The following is a 17,900-nucleotide window of genomic DNA, read 5'->3' as shown; positions in this document are numbered from 1 at the left end:
TGCTGCATCTCATCTCTCTCAAGGCTGCAAGGACAATGCTGGCAGGGGTAGGGGTGGGGAGCAAGTCTTGATGCCCTGACAGTGTAGGTGGTAGTTGTGGGGGTGGCTGCCGGTGGAACAGGTAGCCCTGGTGAGGGGCTAGGGCCCAGGGAAGGGGACAGGCAGACTGGGCATGGGAGAAGCCAGCCTGGCTGCTGCATGCTTGAGGCTTCAACCCCGCCTCTTGGTACTATCTGAAAGTCCCTGGGGCACGGCAACCTGGATCTGGGCCTTGCCTACCTTCCTATTCTCTGGAGCCTTCTCGCTGAGCCAACCCCTTTCCAGCCTTAGGACCTCTCTTCACCCAACTCTGCTTCTGGCACAGCTCCCACCTCACAGGGTCTCAGCAAAAAAGGCATCTCCTGGGGGAATTCCCTCACCTCTGTACTTATCTTTCTATCTAGAGCTGTCCTTCATTCTCTCAAAACCACCTCTTTTTCTTTCATAGCATTTACCACAATTTGTGCTTCAACAGTTATTTGTTCATTTACTGGTCACGGGCCAGTGTCTGGTCACCGTTGAGTCCACTGTGCCTCGCGGCCCGGGCATACAGCAGGCGCTCCATAAATACTCACTGCATCAAGGATCATCCTCACTGGCTCCCTCCGTGGAGTGAGGGGCCCTGCTCCCCTCCTATAGGCCCTGAAAATTAAGGAGCAGGGCCAGGACAGGGGCAGGTTGGGCCAGGGCAGGCCTGGCATGGCCCAGAGGCAGCCTGGGGTTAATGCCCCAAAGGGGCTACACAGGTCCGGCCCCTCAGGGCCTATCTAGGACTGAGGTCACGTGGGCATTGGTGGCTCTGAGACGGGCCGGGGCCTCCCGGTGCTCCTGTGCATAGGTGTGGACAGCAACTGTTCTGGGGGCACGTCCGCCTCTTCCAAGATGCCGAGGCCCAGGTTCACGTAGTGGTCCCCACGCAGAGTGACTGCCACCTGCTCCACCTCTCCCACTAGCGCTCCAAAGGTGGGTCGTGCTGCAGGGTCTGCCATCCAGCAGTGCTGCATCACTGCATACCTGCGGGGGGAGGAGAATGTCAGGGGCAGGGCCTAACCCCACCCAGAGATTCTGGGCCACCCACCCATTAACTCCCTGGCAGGCCACTTAAGGATGAAAACAGGCAACAGGGCCTAGCGCCCAGCGTAGCCCAAGCAGGGGCAACTCTTCTCATCACTATGATCTCTGTTCCAGTCCTGCCTTCCCACCCTGGTGGAGGTCGAATTGCCTCAGGGGTTAAGAGCTTGGTTCCTGTGCCCGTGCCCTGGGCTATGTGATTTGGAGCAAGTTCCTTAATCTCTCTCTGTGCTTCTGGATCTTCCTCTGATCCCAGAGCTGTTGGGACACAGGTGACAGGATGCCTGTGAAGTGCTTAGCTTAGGGCCCACCTCACAAGCTCTCATGGTTTTATCACCACACATCATCCAGGAAGGAAGCCCAGCTCCAGTGAAATGGGGGTTAAGACTCCTGTGACAAGGACGTGTGGGGCAGCACGCGTGGCACCGTGGCTCCTAAGCAGAGTTTCTCTGGGTTTGCCTGGTGGGTCCTAATCCTTGCCCCTTTATCTTGGGAATGTCATCCCTGCCTTAAATTATACTCTAAGTGCCCTACACACAATAATTCCACAGAATTCTCAGACTCTTAAAGGGTGGTACTATTACCATCCCAACTTTACAGATGAGGAAACTGAGGCCCAGAGAGGAGAAGGGACTTGCCCTGGTGTAGTGGAGGCTGTGGTGTGCCACCCAGACCCCCCTACCCTCTTCATTCTCCCATAGCTGCTGACTGCTGGAGGCTGAGGCTCTCTCTAGGAATTGCCCGAAGCTCACGCTCCCTCCTCAGGGACAGCTGTGACCAGTGACTGATTAATGTCTGGTACAAAGACCTGGCTCCTTCATCTTCATGTCAGAAAACTATAAAGGGCCATCCCAGCTCAAGTAGTCCCCGTGGGATGGGCTGCAGCTTCTGTTGCATCTGTATCACAGCCCAGCTTCTCCTCCTGCCCAGTCCTGCCTCCGTAGCCCCTAACCTCCCAATAAACCCTGGGCACATAAATCTCCAACTCAGAGTTTGTTTCAGGGAACCTCACCCAGAAGCAGATAGGCTGTGAAGTTAACCTCCCGTACTTCAAACCAGGCACGTTAGTGAAGTGAATAATGAAGATCAGACCCAAGGCGGCGGGGCTGTGAGCAAGGGTTACTCATCCCTTTTGGAATGTAGTCTGAGACAGGACCTGTGACCTGGTCCTGCCTGTTCCAACAAAGACCTGGGCACAGCGGAGCTGCTTAAGATGAACCTTGGCACCAAACCCACCCCACAGGCACTTATGATGACACAGCTGCCATGCCTCCGGGAATGGGAAATCTGAAACTAGATCCAGTGAAAAAAAACACCTGATCTAGAGACGTGGAAGGGACTAGTGTGGGAGCTAATGGAACCTTTCCTTGAGGTTAAGTGAGTGGAAAAGATGGAAAACAGCCCCCCTTGGCGGGGGTGGGGGAAGAGGAGTGCCAGGAAATCAAATCACTGGCCTCAACCCAGACTCTGAAGTTGGGAATGCTGTTACCATGGCAACCATGATATCTTCCCAGCACCCAGCCCCGAATGGGGGCGGAACCGGTCCACAGATGAGGAAACTAAGAGGGTCCCTTTCCAGGTCAGAAAGCAAAGCAAGAACTCTGTCTCCTGCCACATCCTTGTCGTGGGCCCAGCTCCCTCTGCATTACCACCTCCACATACTCACAGAGAATTGGGGCAATACTCGGGCTGGGGAAGGCGACGACCCTGGGCCAGGAAGTTAGTGAGGTCAAAAGGGTCGATGTGGGGATACGGTGGGGCGCCCCGCGTCAGCAGTTCCCATAGCAGCACGCCGTACGACCACTGGGAGGGGAAAAGTAAGGGGACTCAATTCTCACCCACAACTTGGGGGTAAGCGGAGCCCCCAGGTCTTCTACCTCCCAGAGCCCTCTAGCTGGATATGGGGGGCCCCACCCTCCAAGAGCCTATTCTTCCCTATCGCACAAGCATCTTCACTGTCTCCTCCCACCATCTGAGCGTGTCCAGAGTTGGGGCTGGGCAAGGCCTAGAGTTTCTGTGAGGAGCCAGTGAGTTCACAGCCTCCTCCTGTCCAAGAGGTGAGCACATGGGCAGGAGGGCTGCCCAGCTTGGAGATTCCCTGGGCTCAGATCGCCATCTGAAGCTGAGTGGGCAAAGCCGACTGTTCTCCCAGGACACTGAGGCCAGGTGGACTCTGGGCTAGGTGGAGCCTCACCACATCAGACTTGGTGGTGAATTTGTAGGTCTGCAGGCTCTCCAGCGCCATCCATTTGACAGGTAGGCGAGCGTGGCGCTGCTGTTGAACACTGTAGTATTCCTTGTCCAAGATGCCACGGGCCATGCCAAAGTCAGCCACCTTGACTGTGAATGACTCATCTAGCCTGGGAGAGGGGAATCACACTCAGGACTGGCCCCCACCAGGCCCTAAACTCACCTGTTCCAGGTCTTCACAGGTTTTCAGAGCCACAGAGTCTAACCTAAGCCTGCACTGGGCAGATAGGAAAACTGAGGGCCAGATCGGGCAGGACATGCCCAGGACGGAGGCGCCTTTCGGCCAGCTCTAGGCCTGGTACCCTGACCCTTGCTTCCCGCTAACTGCTCCAGTCTCTCACATGCAGTTCCGAGCAGCCAGGTCCCTGTGCACAAACTTCTGCTCTGCCAGGTACTCCATGCCGCGGGCTACCTGCAGGCCGAAGCTGATGAGGTCCTTCACCGTGGGGTTCTGGGGGCACAGATGGGTCAGCAGGCAAGGGCAAAGCAGCTCCACCCCCAGCTGCTGCCCAAGCCCCCCGACCCAGGGCCAGCTGAGCACCAACCCGCTGGGGTGAGCGGATGAACTGGAGCAGGTCTCCGTGGCGCATATAGGGCAGCAGCACGCGGGGCAGCCCTTCAGGTGGCAGCACGATACCGATGAGAGCCAGCACGTTTGGGTGATGCAGACCACGCATGATCAGCCCCTCGCGCAGGAAGGCCTCCACCTCCTGCATCTCCGTGATGCCTGCAGAGCAGTGTGAGTCAGGCCCGTTAGAAGGGTCAGATGGGGAAATAGAGAAGAGTCTCCTGCTCAGGGTCACTCAGCGATGTGGTAGCGCAGCAGGGATGAGGACCCGCCCAGCCTCTGTCCCACTTACGATTCAGCGACTTAATGGCACAGTGGATTTGATTCTGGGCTTCGTCTGTGTATTCTCCATGGTAGACAACTCCAAAGTGGCCTGATGAGAGGAGATGGTGAGAGGGACCCCACTGCCAGGTGCTCAGACCACACCCTCTCATTGGCAAGCCGACCTCAGAGCACCAACTGGCAAATCTGACATTAAAAACAAGCAGTAGCTGCCTGATGGTAGAGCGCCCTCCAGGCCCACTTCATCTGTACCAGAACCCGCTGAAGACAAAACTAATTCCTATTTTATAGGTGAGAAACTGGAAGCTCAGAGAGCTTATGTGATCTGCCCAAAGGTCAGAGCAGAGTCCTGTCCAACTGTCCCATGTCACCTCAGGACTCCATATCTGCCCCAGCCCCACGTGGTCTGGCACCCACACCTTTGCCAATGACTCGGTCACTGTGGGTGACCACTCGCTCATGGGGAATCAGTACATCCTTGACCTCGGCCAGGAGCGTAGAGTCCAGGACCCCCAGCTGGATGGACTCTGTCTGTAGCAGTGGGACACAGGACTCATTCCCGCTGTCCGAACAGGAGGCTTTGTGGACGCGAGTGGTGGAAATCAGACCATCTATGGCAGGGGCTGCTGTGGAAGAGAGGGAGTAAGGGTCTTGTGGAGCAGAGGGTATGGCCCCAGCTTCTAGTGCCTCCACCGTCTCACCAAGGCCATTTCTGTAGTCTGAGCCTGAGCGGAACATAGGAAGAGTCATGGCTCCAGTGGTTTGGTCCAAGGATGCTGGGTCATCCAGTCTTGGAGAAAGGACTGTGGAAAGACAGTCCCTGGTGGCTAGCCTCCCCAAACTGCTAAAGACTGACCCCTACCCAGGAGCTGTTGGCAGACCCCCAAAGCCTGGGCAGAAAGAGGATATAGGGACTTGGAGATGCCCTTGTTTGGGGGTAAGGGCTGAGTCAGGGTGGGAGTGGAGAGCTCACCTAGCTGTCTCCTCCGCCAGTAGCTGAAGACCAGTGCAGTGGTCAATATAGTCACAAGCAGGAGCAGGGCCAGCAAGACACCCAAGAGTGTCCTTTGTGAGACCCCCTCTGAGCCTGAACGCACCACTCTGCCCAGGATGTGACAGTCGCCATCCACGCAGACCTGGGGGCAAGTGACAACTCAGGCCCAGCTTGCAGGCCTTGGCCCATGTCTCTTATACAGGGCCCGCTGAGCTGCCTACCTGCAGTGGGGCACCATTCTTGCCCAGTTGCAGGGAGGGGGGCAGGGGGCAGATGACCACATCACCCCGAAGCTCGTGGTCACAGCTCTTATTACCCACGGTCACGTTCACGTCCACACAGTCAGCCACAGCTCCTAGCCCGATATACTGCAGAGACCATCAGGAGGACTGGCCAGTGCCCCCATCTCCCTGGGGCAGGCTGCAGCCCGAACCCTCCATCTCCCCGCCCTCCATCCCCCACACTTACCTCAAACTTAATGACATGCTCCTCAGGCTTCAGTGGGGCCAGGTCGGTGCTGGGTGGACGGGGTGGGGGCAGGAAGCGAAAGCTGGGCAGTGTGAAGCCAGCAGCCCCATCCCCCCGGGCACTCAGGTTCCCTGTCTCCCACCCCTGGGGGCCTCGGACCACGTACTCAGGCAGGCGGCACCAACGCTTCTCCGGGAGCTTCCCCTCACACTGCTGGAGCCCATGCGAGAGTAGTTAGCCAGGCACCCCCTATGGCCATCCTAGTCTCCTTGGCCCAGCATGGGGTAGGGCTGGAACTCAGGGGACTGGTCTGGCCTCCTCCCTCCTGCCCACTCACCCTGTTTGCTGCCAGCCTACGCCCGTCATGGAATGACAGCTCGAGGTGCCACACTGAAGTGAGATGCTGGCCATGGATGGTGACGTGGGAGCCACTGTGGAGGAGAGCAGGGTGGTGGGCTTGGGGTACTCTCCGAGGCTGGCTCTCTCATTCCTAGGAGACCAGAGTGGGCAAGGAGGTAGCACTTACGTGTAGCCACAGTTGGGGCTGATGCCCAGCACAATGGGGTCTTCCCGGTAGTCAAAGGTCCAGGAGCCAGGCACCTGGGCACCCCCTACCTGCAGGCGAATGGGAACGCTGGCCGTAGCAGCACTGGGAGGTGTGGTACATAAAAGCTGCCCCTCACTGACGCTGCAGAACAGGGGGACTGGGCTCAGTGTCACCCTCTAGGTGATGGCCAGGCCTTCCTCCCCCAGGGGTCTGCTGATCCCTCCCAGTTCGTCTCCCCACCTGCCCATACTCTATGGGTCTACAGACAGGGCAGTCCTAGGAAGACCTCCAAGAAGGTAGAGAGGGACCAGGTTTCCTACAGACTTAGCTGGAGCCAATGGACTCTGAGATGGGCTCTCTTGTCATCCCCAACCATCTGTGGACTGGAACTGGCAATAGACCCTTCTTCCTGAACCTGGCCATGTGACTGAGCCCTCCTCCCTCTGTTCTGACAGGGATCCAAGCCCCTCCCGGTAAGGGGTAAGGGCTCCCCTGGGTGGGGCCCTATGGACACCGATCCCCTCACCTGCCATCACTTACCGTTCCAGTAGGCACTCAGTCCCATTGACCAGCACAGCCCGGCTGGTGCCTACAGACAGGCCTTGGCCTTTAAGAGTGAGGCGGGTGCCCCCTGCCCGTGGGCCAAAGAGGGGTTGTATGTCCTTTAGCACTGGTTCCTAAGAGAGTATGGAGGTGGCTTAGCTTGGTGAAGGAGACCCTCCACTCCAAGCCCTTCCCTGCCCGTATTGTCCAGCTGGCCAAAGGCACAGACAAGACAAGGTGGCCTCACCATGAAAGAGAAGCCTTGTCGCGTGGAGGTGCCATATACCCTGAAGTGCTTGCCTGGTGGCATGTTGGTCACAGTGAGGCTGATGTTAGCAGGCCCGGATGCCTGTGTGCCCAAGGGTTCCAGCTCACACTCAAACTCCTCTACAAAGTCCTTCTGGAACACTGGGCTAGAGCATCGGGGAACCCAGGGTCAGTCAGGGGTCACACAGGCCTGGTTGCATGCCCACCACAAATCAGTCTCCTCTGAGCCTGGGAATGGCCTCTCCACCCATGCCTTCCTCCAGTGCAGGCAGGATCTGGTCCATGAACCAACAGGGCATATGCAGGTTCAGGAAAGGACAGATATGTCTCCCCAGACACAAAGCAGCCAGAGTCATTGCAGCTTGCCTCATACCTCCTGGCCCCCAATAAGCAGAAGATAGGATCTCACAGAGAAGGGACTGCTTTGCCCCATCAGGAAGGGCAGGGCCCTGTTTTACCTGAAGTTTGAGCTGTCCTTGGGCAGCAGTCGGCAGGGACTTTGGCCCACGGTGACCTGATGGGTTTTTTCAGGCACCAGACCGGTAGGGTACAGGTAGAAGTTGGAGCCACACAGGGTCAGCCTCGTGCTGCCTCTTAGGGGTCCACTGTGGGGATAGAACTGGAAAGGGAGCAGATAGCCTGAGTCCTTTTGTGGGCCAGGCCTCTCAGTTCTGTCTGTTTCCCCCAAACTTTTCTGCTGTACCCCTTGCCTTCCCCATACTCCGGTCACTGTAGGTCACTTGCTAGTCTTCACGTAAGCACTTTTCTGCCTCCACATCTTTGCATGCACTCTCCTCTGCCAAGAATGCCCTCCTTGTAGCTACTAAGGACATCCCAGTCCTGAGGAAGATTATGGTCAAGACCTGCTGACCCCACCACAGGCCCAGCTCGTCCCACCCTTACCTGTGCCCTGCCAGGCAAGCCATACCTCAGTAATCTCGGGTGGGCAATGGTCCTGTTGCCAGGAACCAGGACACTCCTTCTGCCGGCCACACATGCCCCCACACCAGCCACAACCCATGAAACGCTGTGCTCGCAGACAACGCCCACAGGTGAGGAAGTGGCGGCAACCAGGGCCCCGGATAGGTACCTTGAAGACCTTAGAGTAGCAGAAAGGTGGCTCAGGGGTGGCTGGAAGGGGTTGGGTGGCCTAGGCCCCATAGAGCCCCTGGTCCCATTGTAGATCAGGGTGGTGAGACCTGTGTGTCAATACCTCCCTGGATTGGATGGGGAACTGTGCCAGGGCCTGACCCTGCCTACCTTACCTGGTCTCCAGAGGCAAAGAGCAGGTGGTCCCCAAGGCGGCTGACATCCCGTCTGACGGGCTGCCCATTACTGCCCAGTGAGAAGTTGGACACATACAGCAAGTAGTTGAGAGACCTGGCCAGCTCCACCTGGAACAAGTCAGCTATGAGCAAACTGAGGATGGGGATGGGGACCTCGGGACGAGGGGCTGTGGAGATGAGGGACCTACCTGTAGGATGCGCCCATCCATCATGCCCATGTGGGCCACTGTGATATTGTCGAGGCGTGTCACGTACAGCGCAGTGACCTGCACTGGTCCTAACAGCCCGTTGAATAGGTCCACACGTGACAGGCTGCTGCTGACCAGCAGAGGGAAGTGACGGCAGCTGGTGTTGGGGTTGGGGGTCACCAGCCCAGGCTAGGGAAAGTCAGGGAAGGAATGAGGGCTCATCCCCACACACTGCCCCCGTGGGGCGTCTATCAGTAACCACAGCAGCCCAAACTCCCACCCCTCACCTGACCTGCCTGGAGAAGACCCCAGGCCTGCCAGTTACTGCACCGCGCTCCATGGGGCGCCCAGAGGTTGCAAGCCCAAGCTGAACGGCCAGCTCCCCCTACACCTTGCCCTACCTACCTTGTCATGTCCCATTGGTTAATGAGATACTGTCTTACAGACTCAGCCCCATTCTGTCCTCACAACCACTCTATAGAGTGGGTGCTCTCATCACCCTCATTTTACAGATAAGGAAGCAGGCTCAGAGAGGTTGGGTCACTTGTCAAAGGCCTTAAAGCCCTTGAGGAAGAGGAGCCAGGTTGGAAGTCTGAGCTCCTGACCTGAGTCCTCTCCTGCCCCCTGCTGGTTCTTCCCTGCACTTCAGCAAGCCCTGTCCCCTCTTAGGGCTTCAGCATCCCCACCCACCCAAGGGGGCTGAACTCTGAGGTTAATTGGCAGGCATGGGGTTGGTAACATGGTCCTTCCCGGAGATTCCAAAGGTCTTCCCGCACCTCCAGCTGCCACCTGTAGTTCCTTCAGGGTACAAAAGGGATAAGCCAAGGCCTGCAAGCCTGGCTGCCAAACTAGGCCCCAGGGGTGGAGAGATACTAACCTCTCCCCTGCTCTTAAGGAGGCTGTTTTGGGGGCTGCACTCAGTGCTCCAAGGCAGGGCTGTGGAAGCTCCTGGGAAATCAGGAAGCCAGAGTGTGAATGCAAGGTATTGGAGCTGTGTGAAAAATGCAGGCAGGCCTCAGTAGCCCTAGTTGCTTGGGACCGTCCCTCACTAGCTGAGGGCACTCCTCAAGGCTGGAGCCTCTGAGTCCCCCATCAGACCAAGTATGAGTAACCCTGTCATCAGACCTCAGCACTGATCAGGGGCCCCAGGGGCAAAAGCAGGTGCAGAGCTGGGCCCAGAAACCCCACACGCTCTGGGTCTTTAGCCTGGGTGGGTGGGGACTGAGACTCTGTCCTCACTTGAGAAAGGAAAGGGGCCTGGTCCTAGCAGGAAGCCAGTCAGGTGTTTTCAGTATGACTCAAGGACAGGTGGGGCCAAGGCGGGTAAAGAGGCCCTACTCCAGTCCGGGCCACACCCCTCTTGCTTGCCTCTGGGTCCCCAGGCTTGTCTAAGGGCCTGTGGCTCCTGAAAACACTTAAGTGCCCAATGTCCCACAGAGGAGGGTGACTGCCCTAGACTCAAACCCTTGCATGTCAGGTAGAAGCTCTGAGCCCCTCGGGCTTCCTGAGGCCAGCCACAGTGAGCACACAGTAGGTGCTGCTCTGGAGGCTGCGTGCCCAGTCACTGGACAAACACAGTACAAGCTGGTTCACACTCCTCTCAGGGGCAAGGCCGGCTTCTGGGCAGGGACTGAGATTAGTCCTCCTAGAGCCTGGCACTGCCAAGCCATGCTGGATGCCTTCTGGCCCACTGACAACTAGCCAAGTTGGGGAGAGGTTCTGACTCCCCAGAGGGAAGAAGAGGGCAGGCAGGGCTTCCTAGCCCAGATAAGAGAGCCCCAGCCCTAAGGCCTCCAACCTAGCTGAACTCAGCTGAGGGAGGGAGGAGGAAGATCCCCCCCACTCCTCCTCGTGCCATCAATAGGAGCTGGAAAGGAGTTGGTGGCAAATATCACAGCAGGCCCACGGCCACAGAGCAGCCAAACACTCTGAGAGCAGTGACTATGAGTCACTTCACTGAAAGACCACTCGTTCAGTGCCATTCACCCCATTTCCTTGGTTTAATCTCTTATAATCTAGGGTAGGATTTTTTCAGTGGCTTTAAGGAATCAGTTTTGGTTTTGTCCTCAGCATTTCAAGAAATATCCTGTTTGTCTCTGCACCAGCTCCCTGACACCATGGCTGGAAAGAACCCAGGTAGGGTCTGCTGGAAGGAGCCCGCAGTTCAACATGGGCTGGGAGAGCTCCTGTCTGGGGCAGGGCCCACCCAGACTGGAAAAAAGTCTGGGACTCCTGTGTGGTGAGCTAGTTACAGCCAGCCCCACTTAAGCCTTTACTCATCCCCAGATGTTTACAGTTGCTTGCACAACACTGGGGTGAGCCTTCTGGAATCTACTAGAGCCAAGTTGCCTTCCCACCATGTCGTGGGGCCTCCCGCAATCACCCCACAAAGAACAATCAGGAGTGAGTGTGTCCGTGAAACCCAAGCCATGCAGGTTCCATGATAAGCCCCCAAACTTTTCAGGCCCTAGAACAAAGGTAGGGGGCATTCTCGGACAACTCCTGCCCCACCCTCTTTGGAAAAGAGCAAAACAAGTGTCCCCACAGGGAAAGTGAAACTGTGTTGGTGAGCAGTCTGAGTCTGTGAATCTGTGAGCATCTGCCTATGTGTGGAGGGTGGTTTCGCTGTGTGTACCTGAGGGTATGTGTGGTGGGCACATAGGAGGGATACCCATACTTCTTCCCAGACTTTGGCAGTGTGTCTGGCAGCGAGATAGCTGTGCTGTAATCTAGTTCTCACATAACCAGGGAAACTGCCTAAAATATCAGAGGCCATGATAGGTGAGAGGGTGAGAGAGCAAAGTGGGGTAGCCACAGGGGCTCAGTGTGGCCTTTGCTTGGCTCATTCCTTCACACCACCCCAGCACTAAGGAACTGAGTGGAATAGAAAACTTCTCCCTTCCTGCCCTGCCGGCTCCCAGACCCTCTCACTGGTGCAAGGAAACAGCCTGGATTCAGCCACGTGCACAAGTCAGGGCCCCTTCTTTCTGCTCACCAGGTTGGGGCACAAACTGGGCGACTGGAAGAAGTCGAGGCCTCGCCGAAGGCCATGGTGGATCGGAGGCTCACAACAGCGCTCCACACCCTGCTCGATGAGAGTGTCCAGCAGGTCGATGGGGAAGGCACAGACAACAGAGTTGGGACCCACACCGGGGCTGCTGTCTCTGCTAGCCGTGAAGACCCCAAATAGTACTTCCTGGCCCTCCGCGATGCTCAGCTCAGCGGCCAGTCGGCTACCCACCGGAGCAGTGTGGGCTGCCTGCAGAACCGGGTAGGGTTGCCCGCCCTCAGAGGCACCGCGTCGCCGGCGTTTGGGTGCAAAACGGCAGTCGAGGACCAGCTCGCGGTAGTGGCCCAGGTCGGTGTCAACGGCGCTGAGCCGGGCCAGGCGCGTGTGTAAGGCGCCTGGAGGGGCTGTCACACTGGCTGGCTGCACTGTCAAGAAATAGACGAAGGCTCCTGCGTGGAAGCTGTACACGTATTCAATGCGGTAGGAAGCGAGGTGCGCAGGCAGCACTGACAGCGCTGCAAAGTCTGGTGCGAATCCTGAAGTATCCGCCTTGAGGCGCCGGATGGACACTGAGCGTGGGCTGAAGCTCGCTGCCACCTCCGCATCCAGTGAGGATGCCACGTAGAAGTAGGAGGCATGGCCCTGCTCAACCACGCTCACGAGGGTGCCCAGAGGGCTGGCCACACAGTCCGGACAGTGCTCAGGCCGGTTGTGGTGGGCCGAGAAGAGGCAGACTGGTGGCGCCAGGCGCAGAGTGGTCTCGTCCGGCTCTAGCTCATGCAGGAAGCAGCGGCCATGCAGGCTCGAGCCGCAGCTGATCAATGCAGGCCATGCCGGCTCCAACACCAGCACCTTTGCATCTGTGTCCCCCGGTGGGCCGTGGGGGTCCGGGCCACAGGCTGCACACGTCTGGCAGCCAGGGTCCCCAGCAGGGCCCGTGGCCAGGCTCTCAACAGGCTTCAGGCCAGGCCCAAGCACATGCAGGCGATTGCGTGTGGCCACAAACACCGCACTTCCGTCCACACGGTCCTCGTAGGTTGCCAGGGCCTGTACAGGCCCGCCGACCGAGAAGCTCGGCACCACGTACTCCACGTCAAAGTCGCGGGAGGCAGCGTAGGGCGTGCGCGGGCACTGCCAGGATCCTCCCGCAGCAGGAACGGCCGGGCGCAGCAGCAACAGCAACAGCAGCAACAACAGGGACGGCTGCGAGGGCGGCAGGAGTAGCTCCATTGAGGCCCAGATGGGGCCTCGTGGGGATTCCCGCAGGCCGGGGCCTGGCTGTGAGCAGACTTGAGGGCTGGAACCGGCGTCCAGCACCTGTCCTGAGAGTCCTCCGGCAGCGGACTTCTGTGATGTCTACCCTCCTCCCCTGCCCTCGGGTCTGAGCTCCTGGCACGAGCGGACACACACCGGCAGGAACTAGAGAGTTCGTCTCACCTGACGCCCCAGCTGCCGCTCCTAGCTGGCTCTTACAGTGAAGTCGCCGGGAGGGTGGAGGGCGGGAGGGAAGCAGGCAGCGCGGGCGGGGCCAGGGTATGGGGGCGGGGCCTGTTGAAGGTCTGTCCGGGCCCAGCCGCTCCACCCATCAGACCGTCCAGGCCCTCTGAAGCCTGGATCCTACTCCTTCTTCAGAGCCTCGGGGGTGGGTGTGCGTGGAGTGGCCTGGAGAGAGGTAAATAGGCCTGAGCTCTCCCATCTAGGCCCCCACGATGCACTGGGCCGAGATGAGGAAGGGGCGGGGGCCGCCCCAGTGCCAGTGACCTGTGGAGGACTACCTGGCTCATTTCTAATCTTGGCGCCAGTTTACAGCAACACCTTCAGACGCTGGTTCCCGGACAGGGCCTGGGGGACCCACCATGTGGGGAACAGAGATCAGGAATGTGTGAGAGACCAGAGGAGAGCTGTGAAGCGACCCCAGGAGTGGCGCCACCTTCTGTGGGCAGGGGCCGGCCATCCTTCCGTGGGCTTGTTCTGGACTGTCAGCAACAGGATGGTGTAAGGAAGGTGCATTGTACCCTGCCTGCCAGGATGGTAGGGGTTATAAGATGGGGCCAGTCCTGTTGGCTGGACAGTAGCGTCACAGGAGAGGCAGCTTATGTGGAGGCCCAACCCTAGCTCTGGACTCTGCATCACTGCCTCAGTATGTGGAAGGTATAGGATGGGAACAAGAAAAACAAAGAAGGCCTTCCTTTTTGGGTCTACTCCAGCACCTCCCTGAAATTGGGGATGCATGGGCACCTCTAACCGGCTCTATAAGACTGGCTGGGTCTCAAGTGTTTCCATCTCTGAAATGAGGATATAGTTCTGGCTAGGTGGTTCCCCAGAGCTCTCTCCTAGGCTGGGATGTGTGTGAGGGACGGGAGGGGAGGCAACCTAGGTCTATTCTTGCCATCTCTCAACGGGACCTCAGCAGCTTCCCCTTGGTAACTGGTGTGGACATAAAAGGGGCCACATACTAAACCTGACAAGTTCAGGGGAGCCAGGATGGTGGGCCTTACAAACTCAGAGACTGGAAGTAACCACAGAGGATGGTCTGAACCTAAAAATTCCTAACTAAAAGAGGGTCATAGTGGGTAGTCACGTCCTAGGCCTGAAGCTTCTTTGACAAAAGTCAACCTTTACCTTAAGTGAGCCTGTCTATTGTCTTTGTGCATCTAAGATAACAAACTTTTGAAACGCCAGAGGAATTTTTTTTCCAGACCCCCTCAAAGGCACAACTGCCAGCACAAGCGCACCAGACTACCAAAGCAAAAAACCACAGAACCCTTCATTGTTATCTTATTCCCCACATACCATCTCTGTGCTGTAAAGGTTAATTATTAACTACCCTGTACCCACCAATGTAAAAGAAGTATGTGTCTCTCCATTTTACTTTTTATCTAATCCTAGAGATCTCCCTGCTTGGCATTCTCCTGCCCCTTTAATCTACCACCAATGAATTTCATGTAACCTTTATGTCTCCTTTGATTCTAATGTGTAAAATAAGCTGCAAAACTGCCATTCTCTGGAGTGTGTTCTCAATCTGTTGAGATTTTGCTTCCTGGCAATCGTCAGTTTGGCTCAGATAAACTCAAAAAAATTCTGTACAGGTTTGGACGTTTCTTATGTCGACGATTCCCCCCTGACACTGGAGAGGGGCCCGGGGGGACATCCTCAACCTGACAGCCCCCTCAGCTAAGTATGCCTGGACCCTGGAGGGAGGGGAAGCTTCACAGGGTGGCCTTGGGCTGAAGTGTGAGGGACCTGTGAACCATGGGTCCCAGGGCATTGGAGGGTAAGAGGGCAAGAGGAGCCTTAGCTCAACAGGATTCAGCCTGGCCCTGGGAGCTGTACCTCCTTTACTCCCTCACCCAGTCCATACTCCTTGTTCTACTTCCAGGAGCACCTTTTCCCTTTCTGCTCTTGAAGCTTAGGTGGCACCTCCTCCAGGAAGCCTTCCTGATCCAGGAGGTGCCAGGTTCATTTTGTGGGTCTCACAGACCCTGTTATACACCCACTCCAGTACAATTTACTCTGGATACCCGACTCCCTGCTTCTCCCATTCCTACTGCTGGATCTCCTCCCCCTCCAGGGTGAGCACCTGGTGACAGAGAGGAAAGAGCATCAGCAGGGGCCTCACCCAGTGCTGGGAGGATAAGGTGCCTGAGGTAACATAAAAGGCACTCCCTTCTCTAACCAGAATTGGCCCGGAAATGAATAAACACGCATGGAAAATCATGGCATGGTTCCCGTGTTCCAGTCAACATGTCTAAAGATAGTCATGTAGGGCAAAACCAAAATGGAACATTCCCTGCCTGGGGGAGAAATATGGGTTCTTGTGACCTCTATCCCACCTCCAGACACTCAGAGAGACTTCGGGAGCCCTCCTTAGTCACCCAGTACACTCGTTTAGGGAGGGAGTGGGGGGTGCAGCAGTCAACAGTTGGTTCTCTGCTGCCACCGTGTGGCCAAGCTGTTGGCTGCCTCCAGGCCAGTGTCCGCTCCAGGCAGCCTTGGTCATTGACAGCAGGTGTCCACAGGAGCACCTTCCCCGCCCCCCCCCCGCCCCCCCCTGCTCACTCTGCAGGAGGAGAGACAGGAAGCCATGTGGAGGAAGTCAATGAATGGGAACTTGCAGAGCCAAGTAAAAGTGCTCCCCCAAGGTGAACTCACAAAGCGTGGCCCATATTTGGCTTATGAGCTACCCAACTGCCCTGGCATCTGTCACCTTGAAGGAGTGCTAGCCACTTTGCCTCCTTTAGGTTCTCACTCCCCTCTGAATGATACTCCAGAGAACCAGTGCTAGCTTCTTTCTCCACCCAAAACATCACCTTAGTGGCAGGAGGGGGATCTAACCCATTGCTCTACAGCTTTAAAACAGTCAATGGTTCCCCACTGCCAGACTTTTACCAGGAACTCAAGAACCCTAGGCCTTGAAGACTCTTCCAGTTTCACTGTAAACCAGTCATACCAGGTCCTTCCGTTTGCATGTGCTTGTTCCTCCACAAGGAACACCTTCCCTGTCTGTTATTCCTTCCTTGATCCCTAGATAAACCCCACACTCCCTGATGCCCACTGTCCTAGATACATACTCATCTAATTGTGACCACTCCGGGCCGGCCCGGTGGCTCAGGCGGTTAGAGCTCCCTGCTCCTAACTCCGAAGGCTGCCGGTTCGATTCCCACATGGGCCAGTGGGCTCTCAACCACAAGGTTGCCAGTTCAATTCCTCGAGTCCCGCAAGGGATGGTGGGCTCTGCCCCCTGCAACTAAGATTGAACACGGCACTTTGAGCTGAGCTGCCTCCCGGATGGCTCAGTTGTTGGTTGGAGCGCGGGCTCTCAACCACAAGGTTGCCAGTTCAATTCCTCGACTCCCGCAAGGGATGGTGGGCTGTGCCCCTGCAACTAGCAACGGCAACTGGAACTGGAGCTGAGCTGCGCCCTCCACAACTAAGACTGAAAGAACAACAACTTGAAGCTGAACAGAACACTCCACAACTAAGACTGAAAGGAGAACAATTTGACCATTGTTCCCCAATAAAGTCCTGTTCCCCTTCCCCCAATAAAATCTTAAAAAAAAAAAAAAAAAAAAATAATAATTGTGACCACTCCTTCTCACTCCCGCCCTGAATAGGTGCTGAACTGCAGAGAAGCTGAGAGCCCTACAGGTATCAGGACAGCCAATAGGGGCATCTCAGGGCCAACCGTTGACCAGAACAGCAGTAGAAGTCAGGAAAAGCTGGCCTGACATCACCCTGGTCCCAGAGGCAGTGGTTTGGTGCTTTGGCCAGAAGCAAGGGGGACAGAAGCAAGGAAAAAGGCATAAAAGAGACCCAGGGCATGTGTGTAGGGGTGAGCAGCACCCACCAAGACTGTGGCCCCAAAGGCCAGAATGGTGGATCTTTGGGGTCTAGGCAAGTGACCTGCAGCCATACCCATTCTAATGTGATCCAGGGGGTGGGGGTGGGGGGGCAAGGGTAGGGGCTATGCCACCATTTCCTGGGACAGTAAGTAGAACCATTCCAGTGTACCCTTGGCCCATGCCATCCACATGGACACATTCTCCAACATGGGTTGGTTTTAGTGGCAGAGTATCTTGGCCTACCTAGCTCTAAGAGACTGCATAAGTATGATTCAATCTACAATCTGAAGACCATATTCAGTGGACACTTTTTCCCCATAAACACTCCCTAGGTCTTTCACTCCCTCAGCCATTGAGATTGTGGCAGAACTTGGAACCCTAGCAGCAAGGTAGAGGCTTTCTGCACTGTGCCTTGGGCTCTGCCCAAAGAGGGAGAGTGAATGGGGCTGGGTCTTCACTGATGAGCCTCCTGTGATCGCCATGGTGACCTACATAGGCTGGGCCATGCCAGGAAACAGGGTGCCTGAAGAGAGCCTAGTGTACCTAGTGGCATCAGTCCTTCTTAGGACAGGATCCACTCCTGCCCTAGAGGTCAGCTGGGTCTTCTCTCAGGCCCTGCAGCTCATTCCTGGGGGCCATTCCAAGGAATGCACCAGCCAGAGGTAGGGGAGCTGAGATGGATAGCCCTTCATGAGAAGGCCCAAGCTGGGGCAATTTCCCCAAAGGCCTACAGCTACAGGACAGCCCGACTGAATTTGTGCTGAACACTGTGCCACCTCACCAAGGGTTCCCACCTATACCAGGGCTCAGATGCTCCCCACCTGACTGTCCCCATCTTACTCAGCTCAGCTTCTGCTGAACTACAGCAGCCCAGTAAGCAGAGCCAAAGCCAGGACTTCCAGAGTGGTTGGGTGGTCTTTTGGGGCACACAGCAGGGGGCCCCACCCAGGGGTGAGAGGGGCAGGCTCAGGCTGAGTATGGGGGCAAGGCCAGTGGGGTGCTAGAGAACCCTTTACACGTGGCAGGGCTTCAGATGAATGCAAAC

At 56.8% G+C, this 17,900-nt stretch overlaps 1 protein-coding gene across 5 annotated transcripts; it reads right to left on the bottom strand.

Moving 5' to 3' along the window:
• Positions 1-499: 499 nt before the first annotated feature.
• MST1R (macrophage stimulating 1 receptor) lies at positions 500-12,995 on the bottom strand. 5 transcript variants are annotated; one of them, XM_019723817.2, is made up of 20 exons: positions 11,499-12,995; positions 8,504-8,692; positions 8,295-8,423; positions 7,958-8,128; positions 7,488-7,648; positions 7,010-7,175; positions 6,760-6,896; positions 6,199-6,360; positions 6,010-6,103; positions 5,673-5,885; positions 5,426-5,572; positions 5,184-5,346; positions 4,912-5,013; positions 4,630-4,836; positions 4,221-4,301; positions 3,906-4,087; positions 3,702-3,811; positions 3,305-3,470; positions 2,777-2,913; positions 500-1,053 (listed from the first exon to the last, which is right to left on the bottom strand). In XM_019723817.2, exons 1-20 carry the CDS (start codon positions 12,741-12,743, stop codon positions 819-821), a joined length of 4,197 nt encoding a protein of 1,398 aa, XP_019579376.2. In that variant the 5' UTR covers positions 12,744-12,995; the 3' UTR covers positions 500-818. The 5 variants fall into 5 exon arrangements, with proteins under 5 accessions (XP_019579376.2, XP_019579378.2, XP_019579377.2 ...); XM_019723819.2 differs by having other exon boundaries at positions 4,630-4,833; XM_019723818.2 differs by having other exon boundaries at positions 5,673-5,882.
• Positions 12,996-17,900: the final 4,905 nt, after the last annotated feature.

This window comes from Rhinolophus sinicus, linkage group LG10, assembly GCF_036562045.2.
Source record: "Rhinolophus sinicus isolate RSC01 linkage group LG10, ASM3656204v1, whole genome shotgun sequence".
Lineage (NCBI taxonomy): Eukaryota > Metazoa > Chordata > Mammalia > Chiroptera > Rhinolophidae > Rhinolophus > Rhinolophus sinicus.
Note: the sequence above shows the minus strand (reverse complement) of the source record. Positions and strands in the feature narration are given on the sequence as shown.

Coding starts and splice junctions, on each gene's coding strand:
- MST1R (XM_019723817.2), bottom strand. CDS start 12,743: ATGGAGCTACTCCTGCCGCCCTCGCAGCCGTCCCTGTTGTTGCTGCTG. Junction 7,649..7,957: donor GCCCACCCGAGATTACTGAG/GTATGGCTTGCC, acceptor CTCCCTTTCCAG/TTCTATCCCCACAGTGGACC. Junction 3,471..3,701: donor CTGGCTGCTCGGAACTGCAT/GTGAGAGACTGG, acceptor CCCCTCTCCCAG/GCTAGATGAGTCATTCACAG.